Source organism: Netta rufina (assembly GCF_964035555.1).
Source record: "Netta rufina genome assembly, chromosome: 38".
NCBI lineage: Eukaryota > Metazoa > Chordata > Aves > Anseriformes > Anatidae > Netta > Netta rufina.
Genome location: NC_140162.1, coordinates 1 through 25,527, shown reverse-complemented (window position 1 = coordinate 25,527; position 25,527 = coordinate 1). Strand labels below are relative to the sequence as shown.

Genomic DNA, 25,527 nt, shown 5'->3' with positions numbered 1-25,527 from the left:
GTACAACGGGTTTACTCTGGGTGCTACAAGGGGTTTACTCCGGGTGCCTACAAGGGGTTTACTCCGGGTGCTGCAACGGGTTTACAGCTTGTGCTACAAGGGGTTTACACCTTGTGTTACAACGGTTTTGCACCTTGCACTACAACTAGTTTACACCTTGCGGTACAATGGGTTTACACCTGGCACTACAAGGGATTTACTCCGGGTGCTGCAATGGGTTTACAGCTTGTGCTACAAGGGGGTTACACCTGGCATTACAATGGGTTTACACCTGGCATTACAATGGGTTTACACTGGGTGCTACAATGGGTTTACTCTGGGTGCTACAATGGGTTTACAGCTTGTGGTACAATGGGTTTACACCGGGTGCTACAATGGGTTTACTCCGGGTGCTACAATGGGTTTACACCTTGTGGTACAATGGGTTTACAGCTGGTGCTACAACGGGTTTACACTGGGTGCTGCAAGGGGTTTACAGCTTGCAGTACAATGGGTTTACACCCGGAGCTACAACTAGTTTACACCTTGTGGTACAACGGGTTTACAACTGGCACTACAAGGGGTTTATTCGGGGTGCTACAATGGGTTTACAGCTTGTGGTACAATGGGTTTACAGCTGGTGCTACAACGGGTTTACACTGGGTGCTACAATGGGTTTACGCCTGGAGCTACAATGGGTTTACACTGGGTGCTACAATGGGTTTACAGCCTGAGGTACAATGGGTTTACACCTTGCACTACAACTAGTTTGTCTTGCACTACAACTGGTTTACACCTTGTGTTACAGTGGGTTCACATCTTGCACTACAACTAGCTTACACCTCGCACCACAACTAGTATCTTGCCCTACAACTACTTTATGTCTTGCACTACTACTAGTTTACACCTCGCACTACAACTAGTGTCTTACACTACTAGCGTTTTTCACTACTACCAGTGTGTATCTCACACTACAACTAGTTTACACCTTGCACTACAACTAGTATCTCACACTACAACTAGCTTACACCTTGCACTACAACTAGTATCTCGCACTACAACTAGTTTACACCTCGCACTACAACTAGTGCCTTACACTACTAGCGTTTTTCACTACTACCAGTGCGTATCTCACACTACAACTAGTTTACACCTCGCACCACAACTAGTATCTTGCCCTACAACTAGTTTACGTCTTGCACTACTACTAGTTTACACCTCGCACTACAACTAGTGCCTTACACTACCAGTGTTTTTCACTACTACCAGTGTGTATCTCACACTACAACTAGTTTACACCTTGCACTACAACTAGTACCTCACACTACTAGTAGTTTACACCTCGCACTACAACTAGGTGCCTTACACTACCAGTGTTTTTCACTACTACCAGTGTGTATCTCACACTACAACTAGTTTACACCTTGCACTACAACTAGTACCTCACACTACTAGTAGTTTACACCTCGCACTACAACTAGTGCCTTACACTACCAGTGTTTTTCACTACTACCAGTGTGTATCTCTCCCTACAACTAGTTTACACCTTGCACTACTCGTTTACACCCTGGGGGGGAGGCGTGGCCACGCCCCCTCGCCTGGCCACGCCCCTTTTGGTTGGCCACGCCCCCTCCAGGTGAGGCCACGCCCCCTCCCCCTCCAGTCCTGTTCCTGTTTTGGTGGTGTCGGTGCGGGAAGGTGAGTGGGGGGGGGGGGGGGCACCGTGGGTGGGGGGGGGGCACCCATGGGTGGGGGGCACCCTGGGGTGGGGGGGGGCACCCTGGGGGGGGCACCCATGGGTGGGGGTCTTTTGGGGAGGGTAATTCGGGGGGGGCACCTTTGGGGGGGGTTCTTTAGCGAGGGGGGGGGGCTGGGTGCTACGGGGGGGGCACCCATGGGTGGGGGACACCCTGGGGGGGGGCACCCATGGGTGGGGGTCCTTTGGGGGGGGGTAATTCGGGGGGGGCACCTTTGGGGGGGGTTCTTTAGCGAGGGGGGGGGGGCTGGGTGCTACGGGGGGGGCACCCATGGGTGGGGGGGACCCTGGGGGGGGGGGCACCCATGGGTGGGGGTCTTTTGGGGGGGGCACCTTGGGGGGGGGGGGGGGGCTTTTGGGTGGGGGAGGGGCAGCTGGGTGCTATTGGGGGGGGTTGGGGGGGGCACCCATGGGTGGGGGGGCACCCCGGGGGGGTCATTTTTTTGGGGGGGGGGGGGGGAGGGACAGTTGGGTGCCCCCCCCTCCCCCCTCCCATTCCTCCCAGTTGCCTCCCAGTAACGCCCCAGTAAGGAATTCGCCCGCCGGGCGGGTGACTCACCGCCCCTCCCCCACCCAAGGGTGCCTTTTTTTTTGGGGGGGGGGGGGGGAGCGATGGGTGCTGGGGGGGGGAGGGGCACTCAAGGGGTGCCCCTCCCCCCCCCCCCAGGGGTCAAAGGTCACCATGGGGGGGGGGCGGCGCGGGGGTGCTGGTGCTGCTGGCTGCAGGTACTGGGGGGACTGGGAGGGACTGGGAGGGACTGGGGAGCACTGGGAGGGATTGGGGGGGATTGGGAGGGGGTTGGGGGGGACTGGGGGGGGGACTGGGAGGGACTGGGAGGGACTGGGAGGGACTGGGGGGTTTGGGGGGGACTGGGAGGGGATTGGGGGGGAACTGGGGGGGGGACTGGGAGGGAACTGGGAGGGCATTGGGAGAGGACTAGGGGGGGACTGGGAGGGACTGGGGGGGACTGGGGGGGACTGGGAGGGACTGGGAGGGACTGGGAGGGATTGGGGGGAACTGGGGGGGACTGGGGGGCACTGGGAGGGAACTGGGGGGGGATTGGGGGGGACTGGGAGGGAACTGGGAGGGGACTGGGAGGGACTGGGAGGGCACTGGGAGAAGACTGGGGGGAACTGGGAGGGGGCTGGGGTGGAACTGGGGGGGATTGGGGGAAACTGGGAGGGGCTGGGGGGGACTGGGAGGGAACTGGGAACGACTGGGGGGGCTGGGGGGGAACTGGGAGGGACTGGGAGGGATTGGGGGGGAACTGGGCGGAACTGGGAGGGGGTTGGAGGGCACTGGGAGGGAACTGGGGGGTTTGGGGGGGACTGGGAGGGGATTGGGGGGGAACTGGGGGGGACTGGGAGGGAACTGGGGGGGTTTGGGGGGGGTTGGAGGGGACTGGGGGGGCTGGGAGGGACTGGGAGGGATTGGGGGGAACTGGGAGGGAAGTGGGGGGCACTGGGAGGGAACTGGGAGGGGATTGGGGGGCACTGGGGAAAACTGGGAGGGAACTGGGGGGGGACTGGGAGGGACTGGGAGGGACTGGGGGGGATTGGGGGGGGACTGGGAGGGACTGGGAGGGGATTGGGGGAGAACTAGGGGGGACTGGGGGAGAACTGGGAGGGGACTGGGGTAACTGGGAGAGAACTGGGAGTAATTGGTGGGGAACTGGGGGCACTGGGTTTTTTCCCCCCCCCCAAACTGGTTTTTGCCCCTCCCAGTTCTTCCCCTGGCAAGAGGGAGCTCGGAGTCCCTGGGTGAGTTACTGGGATGAACTGGGATGAACTGGGAAGTGGGGAGGGGCTATATTGGGAATGGGGGGGGGCATACTGGGATATGGGGGGGATCATACTGGGAATTGGGGGGGTCATACTGGGATTGGGGGTGTCATACTGGGAATGGGGGGGCTGTACTGGGATTGGGGGGGTCATACTGGGATTGGGGGGTCATACTGGGAATGGGGGGGTCATACTGGGAATGGGGAGGGTCATACTGGGATTGGGGAGGGTCATACTGGGATTGGGGGGGTTCATACTGGGATTGGGGGGATCATCCTGGGAATGGGGGGGGTCATACTGGGAATTGAGGGGGCTGTACTGGGAATGGGAGGGTTGTACTGGGATTGGAGGGGGTCATACTGGGATTTGGGGGGGGGTCATACTGGGAATAAATGGGTCATACTGGGAACAGGGGGTCATACTGGGAATGGGGGGGTTATACTGGGAATGGGGGGCTCATACTGGGAATGGGGGGCTCATACTGGGAATGGGGGGGTCGTACTGGGATTGTGGGGGGTCATACTGGGATTGGGGGAGCTGTACTGGGATTGGGAGGGGTCATACTGGGAACAGGGGTCATACTGGGATTGGAGGGGTCATACTGGGAATGGGGGTTTATACTGGGAACTGGGGGGTTCATACTGGGATTGGGGGGTTTATACTGGGATTGGGATGGTCATACTGGGAATGGGGGTTTATACTGGGATTGGGGGAGGGGCCATACTGGTACCAGCAACCCTCTGACCCCTCCCCCCCCCCCCCCCAGATGCCACCAGTCCCTTCTATTACGGTGAGTGTGGGGACAGCGGTGTCCCCAAGGGGGGGGGGGGGAGGGGACACGATGTCCCCTCCCCCCCTGTCACCGTGTCCCCTCCCCCCCCCCCCCCAGACTGGCACCAGTTGCGGGTGGGGGGCCTGGTGGTGGCGGCTGTCCTGTGTGTCACCGGCATCGTCGTGCTGCTCAGTGAGTGTCCCCAAATTGTCCCCAAATGTCCCCAAGATGTCCCCAAATTGTCCCCAAGGTGACCCTAAGTTGTCCCCAAGGTGTCCCCAAAGTGTCCCGAAGATGACCCCAAATTATGCCCAAATTGTCCCCAAGTTGTCCCCAAAGTGTCCCCAAATTGTTCCCAAGGTGTCCCCAAATTGTCACCAAATGTCCCCAAGGTGTCCCCAAAGTGTCCCCAAATTGTCCTCAAAGTGTCCCCAAGGTGTCCCCAAGTTGTCCCCAAGGTGTCCCCAAATGTCCCCACAGTGTCCCCAAAGTGTCCCCAAGGTGTCCCCAAAGTGTCCCCAAAGTGTCCCCAAGGTGTCCCCAAGGTGTCCCCAAAGTGTCCCCAAAGTGTCCACACGGTGTCCCCAAAGTGCCCCCAACATGACCCCAAATTATGCCCAAATTGTCCCCAAGGTGTCCCCAAATTGTCACCAAATGTCCCCAAGATGTCCCCATGGTGTCCCCAAGGTGTCCCCAAGGTGTCCTCAGGGTGACCCCAAATTATCCCCAAATTATTCCCAAAGTGTCCCCAAAGTGTCCCCAAGGTGTCCCCAAATTGTCCCCAAAATATCCTCAGGGTGTCCCCAAAGTGTCCCAAAAGTGTCTCCAAAATGTCCCAAAATGTCCCAAAAGTGTCCTTAAGGTGTCCCCAAATGTCCCCAAAGTGTCCCCAAATTGTCTCCAAGGTGTCCCCAAGGTGTCCCCAAAGTGTCCCCAAAGTGTCCACACGGTGTCCCCAAAGTGCCCCCAACATGACCCCAAATTATGCCCAAATTGTCCCCAAGGTGTCCCCAAATTGTCACCAAATGTCCCCAAGATGTCCCCAAATTGTCCCCAAGATGTCCCCAAGGTGTCCTCAGGGTGTCCCCAAAGTGTCCCCAAATTATCCCCAAATTATTCCCAAAGTGTCCCCAAAGTGTCCCCAAAGTGTCCCCAAAGTGTCCCCAAAGGTCCCCAAAGTGTCCCCAAATTGTTCCCAAGGTGTCCCCAAATTGTCCCCAAAATATCCTCAGGGTGTCCCCAAAGTGTCCCCAAAGTGTCTCCAAAATGTCCCAAAATGTCCCAAAAGTGTCCTTAAGGTGTCCCCAAAGTGTCCCCAAGGTGACCCCAAAGTGTCCCCAAGGTGTCCTCAGGGTGACCCCATGGTGACCCCAAATTGTCCCCAAATTATTCCCAAAATGTCCCAAAAGTGTCCTTGAGGTGTCCCCAAAGTGTCCCCAAATTGTCCTCAAAGTGTCCCCAAGGTGTCCCCAAGTTGTCCCCAAAGTGTCCCCAAATTGTCCCCAAATTGTCCTCAAAGTGTCCCCATGATGTCCCCAAGTTGTCCCCAAGTTGTCCCCAAGGTGTCCCCAAATTGTCCCCAAGTGTCCCCAAGGTGACACCAAGGTGTCCCCAAAGTGTCCCCAGGGTGTCCCCAAGTCACTGGGGGGGGTCCCTGTGTCACTGGGGGGTCCCGGTGTCACCTGGGGGTCCCCATGGGTGACATCGTGTCCCCCCCCCCATGCCTGTCACCTCTGTTGTCCCCCCCCCAGGTGGGAAGTGCAAGTGCCGGAGCAAAGCAAGGTGGGGGGTGGGGGGGGGACACTGGGGACATGGGGGGGACATTGGGGACATGGGGGGGTCATGGGGACATGGGGGGGACATGGAGACATGGGGGGGTCATGGGGACATTGGGGGGATATGGGGGACATGGGGGGGGCATGGGGGGGATATGGGGACAAGGGGGGGTCATGGGGACATGGGGGGACATTGGGGACATGGGGGGGACATGGGGACAAGGGGGGGTCATGGGGACATGGGGGGGACATGGGGGGGACATTGGGGACATGGGGGGGTCATTGGGACATGGGGGGACATTGGGGACATGGGGGGGACATGGGGACAAGGGGGGGTCATGGGGACATGGGGGGGCATTGGGGACATGGGGGGGACATTGGGGGGTTTTGGGGGGGACATTGGGGGGGTCATGGGGACATGGGGGGGACATTGGGGACAAGGGGGGGTCATGGGGGGATATGGGGACATGGGGGGGGACATTGGGGACATGGGGGGGTCTTGGGGGGGGACATGGGGACACACGGGGACGTCCCAACCCCCCCCCCATGACCCCCTCCCCCCACAGCCGCCACCGTCCCCCTCCGGAGGCGTCCCACCTCGTCGGCCCCGGTACGTGTCCCCCCCTGTCCCCCCCCCCACCCCAAAAAAAAAAAGGGACCCAGGTGACCTCAGGGGGGGGGACACCCCAAATTTTTTGGGGGGGGGTCCCAGGTTTCGGGGACCCCCATGACCCCCCCGTTTCTCCCCAGGAGCTGCCAGCTCGTGCTGAGGTGTCCCCAAACGTCCCCAACCCCAGGAGGGACGCGTGGAAGGGGGGGGGGGGGGGAGAATTTATTTGGGGGCGAAACCCCCCAAAAAAAATCCAGGAAAAGGGGAAATTAATAAAAAAAGTGTTAAAAAAAGGGAAATTTGGTTATTTTGAGGGAAATCCCTGCAGCGGGACAAGGAGGGGACAAAGGGACGCGAGGACGGGGGGGGGGGCGTTGGGTGACACGGGTGACACGGGGACAACGGGGTCACGGTGACGTTGGGGACAGCGGTGGGTGGGTGGGGGCACCGGGAGGGGACAACGGTGACACCCCGAAGTCAACGGTGACGCGGTGGCCACCAAAAACGTGGTGACGGGGTGGCCTCAACTCGTGTCCCTCGGGTCCTGAGGTTCTAGGTGACACAATGGCCGATGTCCCCATGTCCCCAGGTCTTGAGGTTCTAGGTGACACAATGGCCGATGTCCCCATGTCCCCAGGTCTTGAGGTTCTAGGTGACACAATGGCCCATGTCCCCAGGTCTTGAGGTTCTAGGTGACACAATGGCCGGTGTCCCATGTTCTTTGGGTCCTGAGGTTCTAGGTGACACAATGGCCCATGTCCCCAGGTCCTCAGGTCCTGAGGTTCTAGGTGACACAATGGCTGATGTCCCCAGGTCCTGAGGTTCTAGATGACATGATGTCCCATGTCCCCGGGTCCTGAGGTTCTTGATGGCATGATGACCAATGTCCCATGTCCCTCAGGTCCTGAGGTTCTAGATGACATGACCAACATCCTCAGGTCCCCAGGTTCTAGATGACACAATGGCCAATGTCCCCAGGTTTCCAGGTCCTGAGGTTCTAGATGACATTATGGCTGATGTCCTCAGGTCCCCAGGTTCTAGATGACATGATGACCAATGTCCCATGTCCTCAGGTCCTGAGGTGCTTGGTGACATGATGACCAACATCCTCAGGTCCCCAGGTCCTCAGGTTCTAGATGACACAATGGCCGATGTCCCCATGTCCCCAGGTCCTGAGGTTCTAGATGACATGATGTCCCATGTCCTCAGGTCCCCAGGTTCTTGATGACACGATGACCAATGTCCCTTGGGTCCTGAGGTTCTAGATGACACAATGGCCAATGTCCTCAGGTCCTGAGGTTCTAGATGACATGATGACCAACGTCCTCAGGTCCCCAGGTTCTAGATGACATGATGACCAATGTCCCATGTCCCTCAGGTCCTGAGGTTCTAGATGACACAATGGCCGATGTCCCAGGGTCCTGAGGTTCTAGATGACACAATGACCAATGTCCTCAGGTCCCCAGGTTCTTGATGACACGATGACCAATGTCCTCAGGTCCTGAAGTTCTAGGTGACATGATGACCAGCGTCCCATGTCCCTCAGGTCCTGAGGTTCTAGATGACACAATGGACCATGTTCCCATGTCCTCAGGTCCTGAGGTTCTAGATGACATGATGACCAATGTCCCATGTCCCTCGGGTCCTGAGGTTCTAGATGACACAATGGCTGATGTCCCCAGGTCCCCAGGTCCTGAGGTTCTAGATGACATAATGGCCAACGTTCTCAGGTCCTGAGGTTCTAGATGACATGATGACCAATGTCCCATGTCCCTCAGGTCCCCAGGTTCTAGATGACACAATGGCTGATGTCCCCGTGTCCCTCAGGTCCTGAGGTTCTAGATGTCATGATGACCAATGTCCCATGTCCCTCAGGTCCTGAGGTTCTTGGTGACATGATGACCAATGTCCCATGTCCCTCAGGTCCTGAGGTTCTAGATGACACGATGGCTGATGTCCCATGTCCCCAGGTCCTGAGGTTCTAGATGACACAATGACCAATGTCCCATGTTCCCAGGTCCTGAGGTTCTAGGTGACATGATGACCAATGTCCCCATGTCCTGAGGTTCTTGGTGACATGATGACCAATGTCCCATGTCCCTCAGGTCCTGAGGTTCTAGATGACACAAAGGCCGATGTCCCCATGTCCCTCGGGTCCTGAGGTTCTAGATGACACAATGACCGATGTCCCACGTCCCTTGTGCACCCAGCTCCACGGTGACATCATGGCCAAACAACCCCAAGCCCACCACCCTCCCAAGCCCCCCAACAACGTCACCTCTGTCCCCACGACGCCGGGACGTCCCCACGTCCCTCAAGCCCCCAAGTCCACGGTGACGTGCCGGTAGATCTGGGTGGCCCCCTTGAAGCTGGAGGCCACCAAGAAGTGCCCGTGACCCAAGGAGATGGGGGCGAAGGCGCGGGGGGCGGGGGCCAGGAGCTCTTGGGCGGGTTCTAGGTGGCCCCCGGGTCCCAGGCGGTAGACGCGGCTCGGGGCGTAGTCGTTGCCCAAAATGACGTAGCGTTGGCCGGCCAATGACAAGGGTTGGAAGACCATCGAGCCCCGCGCCGGCACCTGCTGGACCTCGCGGAACATGGACCCCTCCCACCGCATCACCTGGGAACAAAGGGACCACGGGAAGGGGTCGGTATGGGGCGGGGGGCGTCACGGAGCAGGGGGTGGTGGTGGGACCCCATAAATCCATGATAGGGGTGGTGGGAACCCATAAATCCATGATAGAGGTGGTGGGACCCCATAAACGTATGTTGGTGGTGGGACCCCATAAACCCATGATGGTGGTGGGATTTCATCAACTCTTGATGGTGGTGGGACCCCATAAATCCATGATAGAGGTGGTGGGAACCCATAAACTCATGATGGTGGTGGGACCCCATAAACTCATGATGGTGGTGGGACCCCATAAACCCATGTTGGTGGTGGGACCCCATAAACCCATGATGATGGTGGGATCCCAAGAACCCATGATGATGATGGGACCCCATAAACCCATGATGGTGGTAGAACCTCATCAACCCATGATGGTGGTGGGACCCCATAAACCCTTGACTGTAGACCCCAATGAGTCCATGATGATGATGGAACCCCATAAACCCATGATGATGGTGGGACCCCATAAACCCATGATGGTGGAACCCCATTAACTCATGATGGTTGTGGGACCCCATGATGGTGGTGGGACCCCATAAACCCATGACTGTAGACCCCCATATGAGTCCATGATGATGATGGGACCCCATAAACCCATTATGGTGATGGGACCCCATAAACCCATGATTGTGATGGGACCCCAAGAACCCATGATGGTTTTGGAACCCCAAGAACCCATGATGGTGGTGGGACCCCATAAACCCTTGACTGTAGACCCCAATGAGTCCATGATGATGATGGGACCCCATAAACCCATGATGATGGTGGGACCCCATAAACCCATGATGGTGGAACCCCATTAACTCATGATGGTTGTGGGACCCCATGATGGTGGTGGGACCCCATAAACCCATGACTGTAGACCCCCATATGAGTCCATGATGATGATGGGACCCCATGAATCCATGCTGATGGTGGGACTCCATAAACCCATGATGATGATGGGACCCCATAAACCCATGATGGTGGTGGACCCCCATGAACCCATGGTAGAGGTGGTGGGACCCCATAAATCCATGATTGTGGTGGGACCCCATAAACCCATGATGATGGTGGAACCTCATCAACCCATGATGGTTGTGGGACCCCATGACGGTGGTGGAACCCCATGAACCCATGGTAGAGGTGGTGGGACCCCATAAACCCATGATGGTGGTGGGACCCCATAAACCCTTGACTGTAGACCCCAATGAGTCCGTGATGATGATGGGACCCCATAAACCCATGATGATGGTGGACCCCCATAAACCCATGATGATGATGGGACCCCATAAACCCATGATGATGATGGGACCCCATAAACCCATGACGCCTCTGAGACCCCACAAACACCCCCAGCTGACAGACCCCAACAAACCCATGAACCCAACAGAACCCCGCAACCCCACGCTGCCGGTGGGCCCCCCCCCCAAAAACCACCTCACCTCCCCACCACGAGACCCCCCCCCCCACCCAACCTCACCCAACCTCACCTTGGCGTCCCCCAAGAAGCGCGTGAGGCAGAGGAAGACGTGACCCCGCAGACGGAAATGCTTGGCCGCGTAGACGTCGGGGACGTGGGGGATGTCCGTGTGGGGGGCGAAGGCCGCCCCGCTCCAGCGGTAGACCAGGGGTCTCCTCGTCCCGCTGCAGACCACCATGGCCGGCCGGCCCCCCAACTCCAAAAACTCCAAGTGGGTGTCCCGGTGCCAAGGCCTCAAGGCCTGGTGGGGGTAAAAACCCCGTCCCCCCCATCGGAAGAGGGTGCTGGTGCCCCCCTTGGAGCTGTCGGCCACCCCCAAGTACCAGTGGCCCCCCAAGCGGGCGCTGGCCACCGCGTGGGGGCGTCGGAGTCGCCCGTTGCCCAAGGCTTGAAGGCGGACGAAGCGGCTACCGGGGCCGCCGGCCCGGCGCCAGACGGCCGAGCCCCCCCCAAGTTGGGCCACCACCACCACCAGGGACCCCCCGAGCTGGAGGGGGTGGCAGGCCACCGGGGAGGAACCTGGGGGGAGAAGGGGGTGGGTGGGTAAGGGGGGTGGGAGTGACCCCGTGGAGGGTTTGGGGTCGACGGGGTGGAGAAAACCCTATAGAGATGGTGGGGACATTGGGGTGATGGTGATGACCCTATGGGGACATTGGGGACATTGGGGTGATGGTGATGACCCTATGGGGACATTGGGGTGGTGGGGAGAACCCCGTGGAGGGTTTGGGGTCGAGGGGGTGGAGAAAACCCTATAGGGACATTGGGGACATTGGGGTGATGGTGATGACCCTACAGGGACATTGGGGACATTGGGGTGATGGTGATGACCCTAGGTGGATGTTGGGGTGGTGGGGAGAAACCTGGGGAGATATTAGGGTCAAGGGGATGGAGAAAACCCTATAGGGACCTTAGGGTAATGGTGATGACCCTACAGGGACATTGGGGTGGTGGGGAGAACCCCGTGGAAGGTTTGGGGTCGAGGGGGTGGAGAAAACCCTACAGGGACATTGGGGACATTGGGGTGATGGTGATGACCCTATGGGGACATTGGGGACATTGGGGTGATGGTGATGACCCTATGGGGACATTGGGGTGGTGGGAGTGACCCCGTGGAGTGTTTGGGGTCGAGGGGGTAGAGAAAACCCTATAGGGACATTGGGGACATTGGGGTGATGGTGATGACCCTATGGGGACATTGGGGACATTGGGGTGATGGTGATGACCCTATGGGGACATTGGGGTGGTGGGAGTGACCCCGTGGAGGGTTTGGGGTCGAGGGGGTGGAGAAAACCCTATAGAGATGTTGGGGACATTGGGGTGATGGTGATGACCCTACAGGGACATTGGGGACATTGGGGTGATGGTGATGACCCTACAGGGACATTGGGGACATTGGGGTGATGGTGATGACCCTAGGTGGATGTTGGGGTGGTGGGGAGAAACCTGGGGAGATACTAGGGTCAAGGGGATGGAGAAAACCCTATAGGGACCTTAGGGTAATGGTGATGACCCTACAGGGACATTGGGGTGGTGGGGAGAAGCCTGGAGAGACGTTGGGGTCAACGGGATGGAGAAAACCCTATAGGGACATTGGGGTGGTTGGGACAACCCCGTGGAGGGTTTGGGGTCAAGGGGATGGAGAAAACCCTACAGGGACATTGGGGACATTGGGGTGATGGTGATGACCCTATAGGGACATTGGGGTGGTGGGGAGAACCCCGTGGAGGGTTTGGGGTCGAGGGGGTGGAGAAAACCCTATAGGGACTTTGGGGTGGTTGGGACAACCCCATGGAGGTTTTGGGGTCAAGGGGATGGAGAAAACCCTACAGGGACATCAAGGTTGGGGTGATGACCCTATAGAGACATTGGGGTGGTGGGGAGAACCCCGTGGAGGGTTTGGGGTCAAGGGGGTGGAGAAAACCCTACAAAGACATTGGGGACATTGGGGTGATGGTGATGACCCTATGGGGACATTGGGGTTTTCCAGGCCATTTTTGAGACCCCCCCCCATCCCATTTTAACCCCATTCCCCACCCCTTCCAGCTTCCCCCCCAGGTCGTTTTGGGATTTCCCCAACCCCAGGTCCATTTTGGGGCCCTGAGGCCTTCTGAGGCCATTTTTGAGGTTCTCCAACCCATTTTTGAGGTTCTCCAGGCCATTTTCAAGAGCCCCCAACCCATTTTAACCCCATTCCCCACCACTTCCAGCTTCCCCCCCAGGTCTTTTTGGGGTTCCCCCAACCCCAGGTCCATTTTGGGGCCCTGAGGCCTTCTGAGGCCATTTTTTGAGGTTCTCCAACCCATTTTTGAGGTTCTCCAACCCATTTTTGAGGTTCTCCAGGCCATTTTTGAGACCCCCCAACCCATTTTAACCCCATTCCCCACCACTTCCAGCTTCCCCCCCAGGTCATTTTGGGGTTCCCCCAACCCCAATTCAATTTTTGGGCCCCGAGGCCATTTTTTGAGGTTCTCCAACCCATTTTTGAGGTTCTCCAACCCATTTTTGAGGTTCTCCAGGCCATTTTCAAGACCCCCCAACCATTTTTAACCCCATTCCCCACCACTTCCAGCTTCCCCCCCAGGTCTTTTTGGGGTTCCCCCAACCCCAGGTCCATTTTTGGGCCCTGAGGCCTTCTGAGGCCATTTTTTGAGGTTCTCCAACCCATTTTTGAGGTTCTCCAACCTATTTTTGAGGTTCTCCAACCCATTTTTGAGGTTCTCCAGGACATTTTCGAGACCCCCCCAACCATTTTTAACCCCATTCCCCACCACTTCCAGCTTCCCCCCCAGGTCTTTTTGGGGTTCCCCCAACCCCAGGTCCATTTTGGGGCCCTGAGGCCTTCTGAGGCCATTTTTTGAGGTTCTCCAACCCATTTTTGAGGTTCTCCAACCCATTTTTGAGGTTCTCCAGGCCATTTTTGAGACCCCCCAACCCATTTTAACCCCATTCCCCACCACTTCCAGCTTCCCCCCCAGGTCATTTTGGGGTTCCCCCAACCCCAGGTCCATTTTTGGGCCCCGAGGCCATTTTTTGAGGTTCTCCAACCCCTTTTTGTGGTTCTCCAACCCATTTTTGAGGTTCTCCAGGCCATTTTCGAGACCCTCCCAACCATTTTTAACCCCTTCCACCATCCCCCCCCAGGTCGTTTTGGGGTTCCCCCAACCCCAGGTCCATTTTTGGGCCCCGAGGCCATTTTTTGAGGTTCTCCAACCCATTTTTGAGGTTCTCCAACCTATTTTTGAGGTTCTCCAGGCCATTTTTGAGACCCCCCAACCCATTTTAACCCCATTCCCCACCACTTCCAGCTTCCCCCCCAGGTCATTTTGGGGTTCCCCCAACCCCAGGTCCATTTTCGGGTCCCAAAGGCCATTTTTTGAGGTCCTCCAACCCATTTTTGAGGTTCTCCAGGCCATTTTCGAGACCCCTCCCAACCATTTTTAACCCCTTCCACCATCCCCCCCCCAGGTCGTTTTGGGGTTCCCCCGACCCCCGGGTCCATTTTTGGGGTTCCCTCACTCACCGTTGATGATGGTGGGGGCCCGAAAGCGCCCGGCCAACTGGTCCCATTCCAGGAGGGCGCAGGCACCGGCGAAGGGTTGGGCCAGGGCCACCCCTGGGTGCCCCCCCAGGGCGAAGGGCTCGGCCGCCAGCGAGGCGAAGGGCAGCGACTGGAAGGGCCGCAGCTCTACGGGACCCCCCCGTTAGACCCCCCCCGACACCTGGGACACCCCCCCCTGGGGACCCTCCCCACCTTGGGGTGCCCCCTTTGTGCCACCATAGGGTGGGGACACCGGAGGGGACCCAGAAATTGGGGACATATAGGGCCAAGGTGTTGGGGACAAGGTCAACCCAAGTATTGGGGTCAAGGGGGACCAAGGTGTTGGGGACAAGAGGAACCCAAAATTGGGGACAAGAAGACCCAGAAATTGGGGACATGGGGGACCCAGATGTTGGGGACAAGAGGACCTAGAAATTGGGGTCATATAGGACCAAGGTGTTGGGGACAAGGTCAACCCAAGTATTGGGGTCAAGGGGGACTGAGATATTGGGGACAAGAGGACCCAGAAATTGGGGTCCATATAGGACCAAGGTGTTGGGGACAAGGTCAACCCAAGTATTGGGGTCAAGGGGGACCAAGATATTGGGGACAAGAAGACCCAGAAATTGGGGTCCATATAGGACCAAGGTGTTGGGGACAAGGTCAACCCAAGTATTGGGGTCAAGGGGGACCAAGGTGTTGGGGACAAGGGAGACCAAGACATTGGGGACAAGAGGACACAGAAATTGGGGACAAGAAGACCCAGAAATTGGGGACATATAGGACCAAGGTGTTGGGGACAAGGTCAACCCAAGTATTAGGGTCAAGGGGGACTGAGATTTTGGGGACAAGAGGACCCAGAAATTGGGGTCCATATAGGACCAAGGTGTTGGGGACAAGGTCAACCCAAGTATTGGGGTCAAGGGGGACTGAGATACTGGGGACAAGAGGACCCAGAAATTGGGGACATATAGGACCAGAATGTTGGGGACAAGGTCAACCCAAGAATTGGGGTCAAGAGGACCCAGAAATTGGGGACATATAGGGCCAAGATGTTGGGGACAAGGCCAACCCAAGTATTGGGGTCAAGGGGGACCAAGATTTGGGGACAAGAAGACCCAGAAATTGGGGACATATAGGACCCACAATTTGGGGACATATAGGACCGAGATATTGGGGACAAGGCCAACCCAAGTATTGGGGTCAAGGGGGACCAAGATTTGGGGACAAGAAGACCCAGAAATTGGGGACATATAGGACCCACAATTTGGGGACACATGGGACCGAGATATTGGGGACAAGGCCAACCCAAGCATTCGGGAACAACGGGGACCCAGGTTTTGGGGTCACGGGGACGCCGTACCGGACACGAGGCAGTCAAAGTCGCGGGGTTGGAGCTGGGCCAGGGGGGTCCCGGCGCGAGGGGGGGGTCCCCGGCAGCGCCCGGCTTCGGCGGCGGGGGCGGCGCTGCCCAGCCAGGCCACCAGCCAGCGCAGGCGGCAGTCGCACTGGAAGGGGTTCCCCCGAAGGTCCCTGGCACCGGAACCCCCATGTCATCCCCTATAAACCCGTGGCAACCCTATATCCCCATGGCATCCCCTATAACCCCATTTCATCCCCTATAGCCCCGTGGCATTCCCTATATACCCATGGCATCCCCTCCAACCCCATTACAACCCTATATCCCCGTGGTATCCCCTCCAGCCCTATAACAACCCTATATCCCCGTGACACCCCCTATATCCCCATGGCATCCCCTATAACCCCATGTCATCCCCTATAACCTCATTTCACCCCCTATATCCCCGTGGCATCCCCTATATCCCCATGGCATCCCCTATAGCCCCGTGGCATCTCCTCCAGCCCCATAACAACCCTATATCCTCGTGGCATCCCCTATAACCCCACCTCACCCCCTATAACCCCATGTCATCCCCTATAACCCCGTGGCATCCCCTATATCCCCATGGCATCCCCTATAACCCCATGTCATCCCCTATAGCCCCATGTCATCCCCTATAACCCCGTGGCATTCCCTATATCCTCGTGGCATCCCCTATATCCCCGTGGCATCCCCTATAACCCCATGTCATCCCCTATATCCCCGTGGCATCCCCTATAGCCCCGTGGCATCCCCTATAACCCCATGTCATCCCCTATATCCCCGTGGAATCTCCTATATCCCCATGTCATCCCCTATATCCCTGTGGCATCCCCTCCAACCCCATTACAACCCCATAGCCCCATGACACCCCCTCCAGCCCCATGACAACCCTATATCCCCGTGGCATCCCCTATAACCCCATCTCACCCCCTATAACCCCATGTCATCCCCTATAACACCGTGGCATCCCCTATATCCCCGTGGCATTCCCTATATACCCGTGGCATCCCCTCCAACCCCATTACAACCCTATATCCCCGTGGCATCCCCTCCAGCCCTATAACAACCCTATATCCCCGTGACACCCCCTATATCCCCATGGCATCCCCTATAACCCCATTTCATCCCCTATAACCCCATGTCATCCCCTATAACCTCATTTCACCCCCTATATCCCCGTGGCATCCCCTATATCCCCGTGGCATCCCCTATAGCCCCGTGGCATCCCCTCCAGCCCCATAACAACCTTATATCCTCGTGGCATCCCCTATAACCCCATGTCATCCCCTATAACCCCGTGGCATCCCCTATAACCCCATGTAATTCCCTATAACCCCGTGGCATCCCCTATAACCCCATTTCATCCCCTATAGCCCCATGGCATCCCCTATATCCCCGTGGCATCCCCTATATCCCCATGGCATCCCCTATAACCCCATGGCATCCCCTATAGCCCCGTGACACCCCTCCAACCCCATTACAACCCTATAGCCCCATGACACCCCCTATAGCCCCATGACACCCCCTATAGCCCCATGACAACCCTATATCCCTGTGTCACCCCCTCCCCATGACCCCATATCCCCATGACCCCATATCCTGACCCCATTTCCCCATGACCCCATATCCCGACCCCATAATCCCATGACCCCATAACCCCGTGACCCCACACCCCGACCCCATAACCCCGTGACCCCATATCCCAACCCCATATCCCAACCCCATATCCCAACCTCATAACCCCGTGACCCCATATCCCCATGACCCCGTATCCCAACCCCATATCCCAACCACATATCCCCATGACCCCATATCCCGACCCCATATCCCGACCCCATATCCCCATGACCCCATAACCCCATGACCCCATATCCCCATGACCCCATATCCCGACCCCATATCCCCATATCCCCATGACCCCATATCCCCATGACCCCATAACCCCGTGACCCCATATCCCGACCCCATATCCCAACCCCATATCCCAACCCCATATCCCCATGACCCCATATCCCGACCCCGTATCCCGACCCCATATCCCCATGACCCCATAACCCCATGACCCCATATCCCCATGACCCCATATCCCGACCCCATATCCCGACCCCATATCCCCATGACCCCATAACCCCATGACCCCATATCCCCATGACCCCATAACCCCATGACCCCACATCCCGACCCCACATCCCCATGACCCCATATCCCCATGACCCTTAATCCCATCCCCATGACCCCATACCCCCTTAACCCCACACCCCGACCCCATATCCCATCCCCGTGACCCCATAACCCCGTGACCCCATAACCCCGTGACCCCACACCCCGACCCCATAACCCCGTGACCCCACATCCCCATGACCCCATAACCCCGTGATTCCATATCCCCATGACCCCATATCCCATCCCCATGACCCCATATCCCCGTGACCCCACACCCCGACCCCATAACCCCGTGACCCCATAACCCCGTGACCCCACACCCCGACCCCATAACCCCGTCCCGTGACCCACAGCTGTGTCAGGGTCTCCAGCCCCTGGAAGAGGCCCCGGGGCAGCGTCTCCAGGCGGTTGTTGGCCAGGCTCCTGCGGGGACGGGGGGATTTGGGATTTGGGATTTGGGATATGGGATTTGGGATTTGGGGACACGGGGATATGGGATATGGGGTTAGGAACATGGGGACAGGGGACGTGGGGATATGGGGACACGGGGATATGGGATATGGGGACAGGGACAAGGGGACAGGGGATGTGGGGACATGGGGACAGGGGATATGGGATTTGGGATTTGGGATTTGGGGTATGGGGACACGGGGATATGGGATATGGGGTTAGGAACATGGGGACAGGGGACGTGGGGATATGGGGACAGGGGATATGGGGTATGGGATATGGGATTTGGGATATGGGATTTGGGATTTGGGATATGGGATATGGGATATGGGATTTGGGATATGGGATTTGGGGATATGGGATTTGGGATTTGGGATATGGGATATGGGATTTGGGATTTGGGATTTGGGATATGGGATATGGGATATGGGATATGGGATTTGGGATATGGGGTTAGGGGACATGGGGACATGGGATTTGGGGACAGGGGACATGGGGACAGGAGGATATGGGATATGGGATATGGGATTTGGGGTATGGGATATGGGATATGGGATTTGGGATATGGGATTTGGGATATGGGATATGGGATTTGGGATATGGGATTTGGGATTTGGGGACACAGGGATATGGGATATGGGGTTAGGAACATGGGGACAGGGGACGTGGGGATATGGGGACAGGGGATATGGGGTATGGGATATGGGATTTGGGATATGGGATTTGGGATTTGGGATATGGGATATGGGGTTAGGGGACATGGGGACATGGGATTTGGGGACAGGGGACATGGGGACAGGAGGATATGGGATTTGGGATATGGGATTTGGGATTTGGGATTTGGGATTTGGGATATGGGATTTGGGGACACAGGGATATGGGATTTGGGATATGGGGACACGGGGATATGGGATTTGGGGACAGGGGACATGGGGACAGGAGGATATGGGATATGGGATTTGGGATTTGGGATTTGGGATATGGGATATGGGATTTGGGATATGGGATTTGGGATATGGGATATGGGATTTGGGATTTGGGATTTGGGGATATGGGATATGGGATTTGGGGACAGGGGACATGGGGACAGGGGATATGGGATTTGGGATATGGGATATGGGATATGGGATTTGGGATATGGGATTTGGGATTTGGGATATGGGATATGGGATATGGGATTTGGGATATGGGATTTGGGATATGGGATATGGGATTTGGGATTTGGGATTTGGGATATGGGATATGGGATTTGGGATATGGGATTTGGGATATGGGATATGGGATTTGGGATTTGGGATTTGGGGATATGGGATATGGGATTTGGGGACAGGGGACATGGGGACAGGGGATATGGGATTTGGGATATGGGATATGGGATATGGGATTTGGGATATGGGATTTGGGATTTGGGATATGGGATATGGGATATGGGATTTGGGATATGGGATTTGGGATTTGGGATATGGGATTTGGGATTTGGGATATGGGGATATGGGATTTGGGATATGGGATTTGGGATATGGGATATGGGATTTGGGATATGGGATTTGGGATTTGGGATATGGGATATGGGATATGGGATTTGGGATTTGGGATATGGGATTTGGGATATGGGATATGGGATTTGGGATATGGGATTTGGGATTTGGGATATGGGGATATGGGATTTGGGATATGGGATATGGGGACATGGGGATATGGGATATGGGATATGGGATATGGGATATGGGATTTGGGATTTGGGATATGGGATATGGGATATGGGATTTGGGATATGGGATATGGGATTTGGGATATGGGATATGGGGACACGGGCATATGGGATTTGGGGACAGGGGACATGGGGACAGGAGGATATGGGATATGGGATATGGGATTTGGGATATGGGATATGGGATACAGGATTTGGGGATGGGGGATATGGGATATGGGATATGGGAACACGGGGATATGGGATATGGGATTTGGGATATGGGATTTGGGATATGGGGACACGGGGATATGGGGTTAGGAACATGGGGACAGGGGGATATGGGATATGGGATATGGGATATGGGATTTGGGATTTGGGATTTGGGATATGGGGACACGGGGATATGGGATATGGGATATGGGATATGGGGACAGGGGGATTTGGGATATGGGATATGGGGATATCCCATAGTCCCCAAATGTCCCCAAACGTCCCCAAATGTCCCCGTGTCACTCACAGGTAGAGCAGCCCCCGCAGCCCCCGCAGCGCCGTGGGGGCGATGGTCCCCACCTCATTGTCCTCGATGAACCTGGGGACACCCCACAGCGTCCCCCAGTGCCTCCCAGTACATCCCAGTACATCCCAGTACATCCCAGTACATCCCAGTGTCCCTCCCAGTACCCCCCAGTGCCTCCCAGTCCATCCCAGTATCCCCCAGTGTCCCTCCCAGTACCCCCCAGTGCCTCCCAGTCCCTGTCCAATCCATCCCAGTGCCTCCCAGTACCCCCCAGTGCCTCCCAGTCCATACCAGTATCCCCCAGTGTCCTTCCCAGTGCCTCCCAGTCCCTCTCCAATCCATCCCAGTGCCTCCCAGTACCCCTCAGTGTCCCTCCCAGTCCCTCTCCAGTCCATCCCAGTGCCCCCCAGTGCCCCCCAATCCATCCCAGTCCCTCCCAGTGCCCCTCAGCCCCTCTCCAGTCCTTCCCAGTGCCTCCCAGTCCATCCCAGTATCCCCCAGTGCCTCCCAGTCCATATCAGTCTCCCTCCCAGTGCCCCCCAGTCCATCCCAGTACGCCCCAGCGTCCCTCCCACCGCCCCCCAGTCCCTCCCAGTGCCCCCCAGCCCCTCTCCAGCCCCTCTCCAGCCCATCCCAGTGCCTCCCAGTGCCTCCCAGTGCCACTCACAGGTACTCCAGCAGCACCAGTCCGGCGAAGGCCCCGTCCCCAATGGTCCCCAGTCGCCCAGCAGTGACCAGCCTGTGGGGACAGAGATGCTGCCACCCCCTGGGGACACCTCGGGGACATTTTGGGGACATTTGGGGACACTTGGGGACATTTAGGGACACCCTGAGGACATTTGGGGACACCTTGGGGACATTTTGGGGACACCTGGGGACATTTGGGGACACCTGGGGACACCCTGGGGACATTTGGGGACATTTGGAGACATTTGGGGACATTTTGGGACACCCTGGGGACATCGGAGACACCTTGGGGACACCCTGGGGACCCTTGGGGACACCTTGGGGACATTTTGGGGACATTGGGGAGCATTTTGGGGACATTTGGGGACACTTGGGGACACGTGGGGACACCTTGGAGACATTTTGGGGACCCTTGGGGACATTTTGGGACATTTGGGGACACCTTGGGGACACGTGGGGACACCTTGGGGACACCCCAGGGACATTTGGGGACATTTTGGGGACACTTGGGGGGCATTTTGGGGACATTTGGGGACATTTTGGGGACACTTTGGGGACATTGGGGACACCCTGGGGACACATGGGGACACCTTGGGGACATATGGGGGACATTTGGGGACATTTTGGGGACACCTGGGGACATTTTGGGACATTTAGGGACACCCTGGGGACCCTTGGGGACCCTTGGGGACATTTTGGGGACATTGGGGACATTTTGGGGATATTTGGGGACATTTTGGGACACCCTGGGGACACCTGGGGACATATAGGGACATTGGGGACATTTTGGGGACATTTTGGGGACATTTGGGGACATTTGGGGACACTCACAGCAGCTGCAGGGCCGGGGTGTCCCGGAAGCTGCCCTCGCCCAGGACATCGATGTGCCACCGCACCAGGGACCTGCAGAAACGGGGCCAAACTGGGCCAAACTGGGCCAAACTGGGCCAAACTGGGCCAAACTGGGACCAGGGAGAGGGAGGGGGTGGGGACAAGTGCCAAACTGGGAGGGGGTGGGGCCCAAAAAAGGCTCAAATTGGGGAAAAATGGATAAAGTGGGACAAACTGGGACGAACTGGGATAAGGTGGGGTCAAACTGGGATGAACTGGGAGAAACCAGACCTATACTGGGCCAAACTGGGAGAAACCAGTGCCAAACTGGGTTAAACTGGGGTCTAACTGGGAGAAACAGAGCCAAACTGGGAGAAACCTGTGCCAAACTGGGCTAAACTGGGGTCGAACTGGGAGAAACCAGTGCCAAACTGGGTTAAACTGGGGTCTAACTGGGACAAACTGGGGTCTAACTGGGAGAAACAGAGCCAAACTGGGAGAAACTGGGAGAAATCAGTGCCAAACTGGGAGAAACTGGGCATAACTGAGACAAACTGGGGTCAAACTGGTCCAAACTGGGCCAAACTGGGAGAAACCAGTGCCATACTAGGATAAACTGGGCTAAACTGGGAGAAACCAGTGCCAAACTGTGACAAACTGGGGCGTAACTGGGAGAAACTGGGCTCTAACTGGTCCAAACTGGAGAAACTGGAGAAACCAGTGCCAAACTGGGAGAAACTGGGGTCTAACTGGGCCAAACTGGGCTCTAACTGGTCCAAACTGGAGAAACTGGGAGAAACCAGTGCCAAACTGGGAGAAACTGGGGTCTAACTGGGCCAAACTGGGCTCTAACTGGGAGAAACAGAGCCAAACTGGGAGAAACTGGGAGAAACCAGTGCCAAACTGGGAGAAACTGGGGACTAGCTGGGAGAAACTGGGGACTAACTGGGAGAAACTGGGGTCTTACTGGTCCAAACTGGGCTAAAACTGGGAGAAACCAGTGCTATACTGGGACAAACTGGGGTGTAACTGGGACAAACTGGGCTCTAACTGGTCCAAACTGGACTAAACTGGGAGAAACCAGTGCCAAACTGGGAGAAACTGGGGCCTAACTGGGCCAAACTGGGGTCTAACTGGGAGAATCAGAGCCAAACTGGGCTAAACTGGGAGAAACCAGTGCCAAACTGGGAGCAACTGGGCTAAACTGGGAGAAACCAGTGCCAAACTGGGAGAAACTGGGGCGTAACTGGTCCAAACTGGGCTCTAACTGGTCCAAACTGGGAGAAACCAGTGCCAAACTGGACAAACTGGGTTCTAACTGGGCCAAACTGGGCTCTAACTGGTCCAAACTGGGAGAAACTGGGAGAAACCAGTGCCAAACTGGGAGAAACTGGGGTCTAACTGGGCCAAACTGGGCTCTAACTGGGAGAAACAGAGCCAAACTGGGAGAAACTGGGAGAAACCAGTGCCAAACTGGGAGAAACTGGGGACTAGCTGGAGAAACTGGGGACTAACTGGGAGAAACTGGGTCTTACTGGTCCAAACTGGGCTAAAACTGGGAGAAACCAGTGCTATACTGGGACAAACTGGGGTGTAACTGGGACAAACTGGGCTCTAACTGGTCCAAACTGGACTAAACTGGGAGAAACCAGTGCCAAACTGGGAGAAACTGGGGCCTAACTGGGCCAAACTGGGGTCTAACTGGGAGAATCAGAGCCAAACTGGGCTAAACTGGAGAAACCAGTGCCAAACTGGGAGCAACTGGGCTAAACTGGAGAAACCAGTGCCAAACTGGGAGAAACTGGGGCGTAACTGTCCAAACTGGGCTCTAACTGGTCCAAACTGGGAGAAACCAGTGCCAAACTGGGACAAACTGGGTTCTAACTGGGCCAAACTGGGCTCTAACTGGTCCAAACTGGGAGAAACTGGGAGAAACCAGTGCCAAACTGGGAGAAACTGGGGTCTAACTGGGACAAACTGGGGTCTAACTGGAGAAACAGAGCCAAACTGGAGAAACTGGGAGAAACCAGTGCAAACTGGGAGAAACTGGGCTCTAACTGGGCCAAACTGGGAGAAACTGGGAGAAACCAGTGCCGTACTGGGATAAACTGGGGACTAACTGGGTTAAACTGGGAGAAACTGGGGGAAACCAGTGCCAAACTGGGATAAACTGGGCTCTAACTGGTCCAAACTGGGCTCTGACTGGTCCAAACTGGAGAAACTGGGAGAAACCAGTGCGAAACTGGGAGAAACTGGCTCTAACTGGTCCAAACTGGGCTCTAACTGGTCCAAACTGGGAGAAACTGGGAGAAACCAGTGCCGTACTGGGATAAACTGGGTCTAACTGGGCCAAACTGGGGTCTAACTGGGAGAAACAGAGCCAAACTGGAGAAACTGGGAGAAACCAGTGCCAAACTGGGAGAAACTGGGCTCTAACTGGAGAAACTGGGCTCTAACTGGGCCAAACTGGATAAACTGGGAGAAACCAGTGCCGTACTGGATAAACTGGGGACTAACTGGGCCAAACTGGCCAAACTGGGAGAAACCAGTGCCAAACTGGGATAAACTGGGGACTAACTGGGCCAAACTGGGCCAAACTGGGAGAAACCAGTGCCAAACTGGGATAAACTGGGCTCTAACTGGTCCAAACTGGGCTAAACTGGGCCAAACTGGGAGAAACCAGTAGAGGGAGGGGGCGGGGCTTCGCGCGATGACGTCACGGGGATGCCCGGGGAGGGGGGGGTCCCCGTGGGGGGGGGGGGGGTCCCAGGGGGGATTCCGAGGGGCGGGGAGGGGGACCCCAAGGGGGGTCCCTTAGGGGGGTCCCGGGGGGGATTTTTTTTGGGGGGGGTCCCGGGGGGGGTCCCAAAAGGGTTTGGGGGGGTCAAAAGGGGGGGGGAGGGGAAATTGGGGGGTCCCAGGGGGGGTTTTGGGGGTGGGGGGGGTCCCAGGGGGGGTCCCAGGGGATTTTGGGGTGGGGGGGGCAATGGGGGGGTCCCAAAAGGGTTTGGGGGGGTCAAAAGGGGGGGGAGGGGAAATTGGGGGGTCCCAGGGGGGGGTTGGGGGTGGGGGGGGTCCAGGGGGGGTCCCAGGGGGATTTTGGGGAGGGGGGTCCCAGGGGGGGCCCCAAAAGGCTTTGGGGGGGGTCAAAAGGGGGGGGAGGGGAAATTGGGGGGGTCCCAGGGGGGATTTTGGGGGTGGGGGGGTCCCAGGGGGGGTCCCAGGGGGATTTTGGGGTGGGGGGGTCCAGGGGGGGTCCAAAAGGGTTTGGGGGGTCAAAGGGGGGTCCAGGGGGGATTTTGGGGTGGGGGGGGCAATAGGGGGGCAATTGGGGGGGTCCCGGGGGGATTTTTTTTGGGGGGGGGCAGTTGGGGGATTTTGGGGGGGGGGGCAATGGGGGGGTCCCGGGGGGAATTTTGGGGAGGGGGGGTCCCAGGGGGGGTCCCAAAAGAGTTTGGGG

General features: G+C 57.2%; 2 protein-coding genes across 2 annotated transcripts; one reads left to right on the top strand and one right to left on the bottom strand.

Moving 5' to 3' along the window:
• Positions 1 to 374: 374 nt before the first annotated feature.
• On the top strand, positions 375 to 6,876 carry LOC311220709 (uncharacterized protein; the record flags this gene model as incomplete). Its single annotated transcript, XM_084304259.1, has 9 exons — positions 375 to 599; positions 1,616 to 1,677; positions 2,403 to 2,461; positions 3,461 to 3,496; positions 4,284 to 4,307; positions 4,407 to 4,481; positions 6,041 to 6,071; positions 6,631 to 6,674; positions 6,815 to 6,876. 9 exons carry the CDS (start codon positions 375 to 377, stop codon positions 6,832 to 6,834), a joined length of 576 nt encoding a protein of 191 aa, XP_084160385.1. The 3' UTR covers positions 6,835 to 6,876.
• Positions 6,877 to 8,846: 1,970 nt separating this feature from the next.
• Positions 8,847 to 24,602, bottom strand: LOC311220706 (leucine-rich repeat LGI family member 4-like; the record flags this gene model as incomplete). Its single annotated transcript, XM_084304255.1, has 11 exons — positions 8,847 to 9,291; positions 10,815 to 11,323; positions 14,325 to 14,489; positions 15,706 to 15,875; positions 18,241 to 18,312; positions 20,550 to 20,621; positions 21,217 to 21,288; positions 22,068 to 22,239; positions 22,417 to 22,540; positions 22,818 to 22,919; positions 24,525 to 24,602. Coding segments are annotated over 11 exons (1,839 nt in total), but the record flags the coding sequence as incomplete, so codon positions are not given.
• Between the last annotated feature and the right edge of the window lie 925 nt (positions 24,603 to 25,527).